The sequence below is a fragment of the Penaeus monodon genome, chromosome 32 (assembly GCF_015228065.2).
Source record: "Penaeus monodon isolate SGIC_2016 chromosome 32, NSTDA_Pmon_1, whole genome shotgun sequence".
Lineage (NCBI taxonomy): Eukaryota > Metazoa > Arthropoda > Malacostraca > Decapoda > Penaeidae > Penaeus > Penaeus monodon.
This window is the reverse complement of record NC_051417.1, coordinates 3,002,782-3,004,303: the sequence shown is the minus strand read 5'-3', so window position 1 is coordinate 3,004,303 and position 1,522 is coordinate 3,002,782. Positions and strand designations below refer to the sequence as shown.

Sequence of the window (1,522 nt, the reverse complement as noted above, 5' to 3'; positions counted from 1 at the left end):
CTCATGCCCCGTCCACGATAACAACAGGCATGGGAGGAGGGAGGGTCATGAAAAGATGCATGGGAAGTCTGCAGATATGGAAGGCATCTACAGACAAAAATATATTGAACAAACCTTTTCTTAGATTAACTTTATAATTAAATGTGAAATAAAGTTGTAGAAAAACTTTTGTAACAAAAAATCAGAAGTTAAGCAATAACATGCTGTTGTTATATAACAAGACAATATTAAAGATATAAAGGTTGAATAATAAAAATAGGGAGGCTTCTACAATTCAAATGCATTAACAATAAAAATTATGTTTAGACGTAGTATCAGCAAAGAAGGAAGTCTTAAATACATTCCAGGAAACTGCATTCCTCAAAAAAATCAATAAGAAACGGAAGTGTCACTGTTGTCAAATTACAAAATAATCAGTCAAGAAGTGAACTTTGTATTAGAGCCAAAGAAAAGAAAATCTGAATTTCGTCAGAGACTCAGGGTAAGAAGGTATGGAGTAGGTTGTCCTCTTTATTATACATCCACTTGAGCCAAAACATTTGGACAGTCATTAATAATTACAGGGTTTAGCCTAGACACAACTTTTGGCCTAAATTCAAATTCATATCAAAGTACTTGCTGTAAAAAATGGCCTATTTCAATTGTAAAATAGATTAATACAATACTCTTAAAATAAAACTTGAAGTTTCTCCTGCCTTAAAATAAATTAAAAAGCTATTTCTTTGGGATTTTGTCAAAAACAACTGCTCTTAGCTTTAACTTTAATGAAACTTAAATTCTTAATGTGACATTATTTGAAGTACATATGCATATTATTACAAATACATTTTTGAAAAGCCATAATTTCTTGGTCATGAATCCAAGTTCTGGCTAAAATACTCATCTTCACGAGATGAAAAATATTTCACAAAGATTATAAATCAATGTGTCAACAGTAGATAACCAACATTTACAATTATATAAAAGAATACTTACACATTTTCCACCTCTTTTTATATTTCTTTTGTAGGTATAAGTATATTACCATTCAGTCACAGAGACAAGCATCTACAAAACACACACACAATATCAGTTGTCCTCCCCTAATACCGAGGTTTAATTTGTACAAATAATTATCACTTGCTATGTCACTGAGCATATCTCATATACACACAAAAACAACAATCATAAAAAAATAAGGTCAGTAGAGGAAACAAATCTAACACAAATGTGCACACACATCTTAAATTAATACAATCATAGAAAAGATTTGATCCTAAGGTATCTATTATCACTTGGGGACAGCTAGAATGATGGTGTGTTGGCCTCCTGCATGTGCTGATACCACTTTACGTTCTGCTAATTGCTTGCCCGCTAATTTGACAGGAACTAGCTGGTCATCATCATTGCCTTGCGCCAGCTGGTTGTTTGTACCCATTCCAAAACCGTAAGCATCGCCTGAAAACAATTATAAGATTTATCTGAAGTGCTCACACAACCTTTCCATGTACAATATGTACAAACATTCTGGACTCAACTAAGA

The 1,522-nt window shown here is 32.6% G+C and overlaps 1 protein-coding gene across 1 annotated transcript in view; it reads right to left on the bottom strand.

Moving 5' to 3' along the window:
- Nucleotides 1-497: 497 nt before the first annotated feature.
- LOC119593353 (regulator of chromosome condensation-like) overlaps nucleotides 498-1,522 on the bottom strand; it is a gene marked incomplete at its 5' end in the record, with an annotated part of 13,192 nt that continues 12,167 nt past the window's right edge. The window contains 1 exon segment of the mRNA XM_037942279.1: nucleotides 498-1,437. Within this exon segment, the coding sequence (XP_037798207.1) occupies nucleotides 1,271-1,437 (167 nt within the window).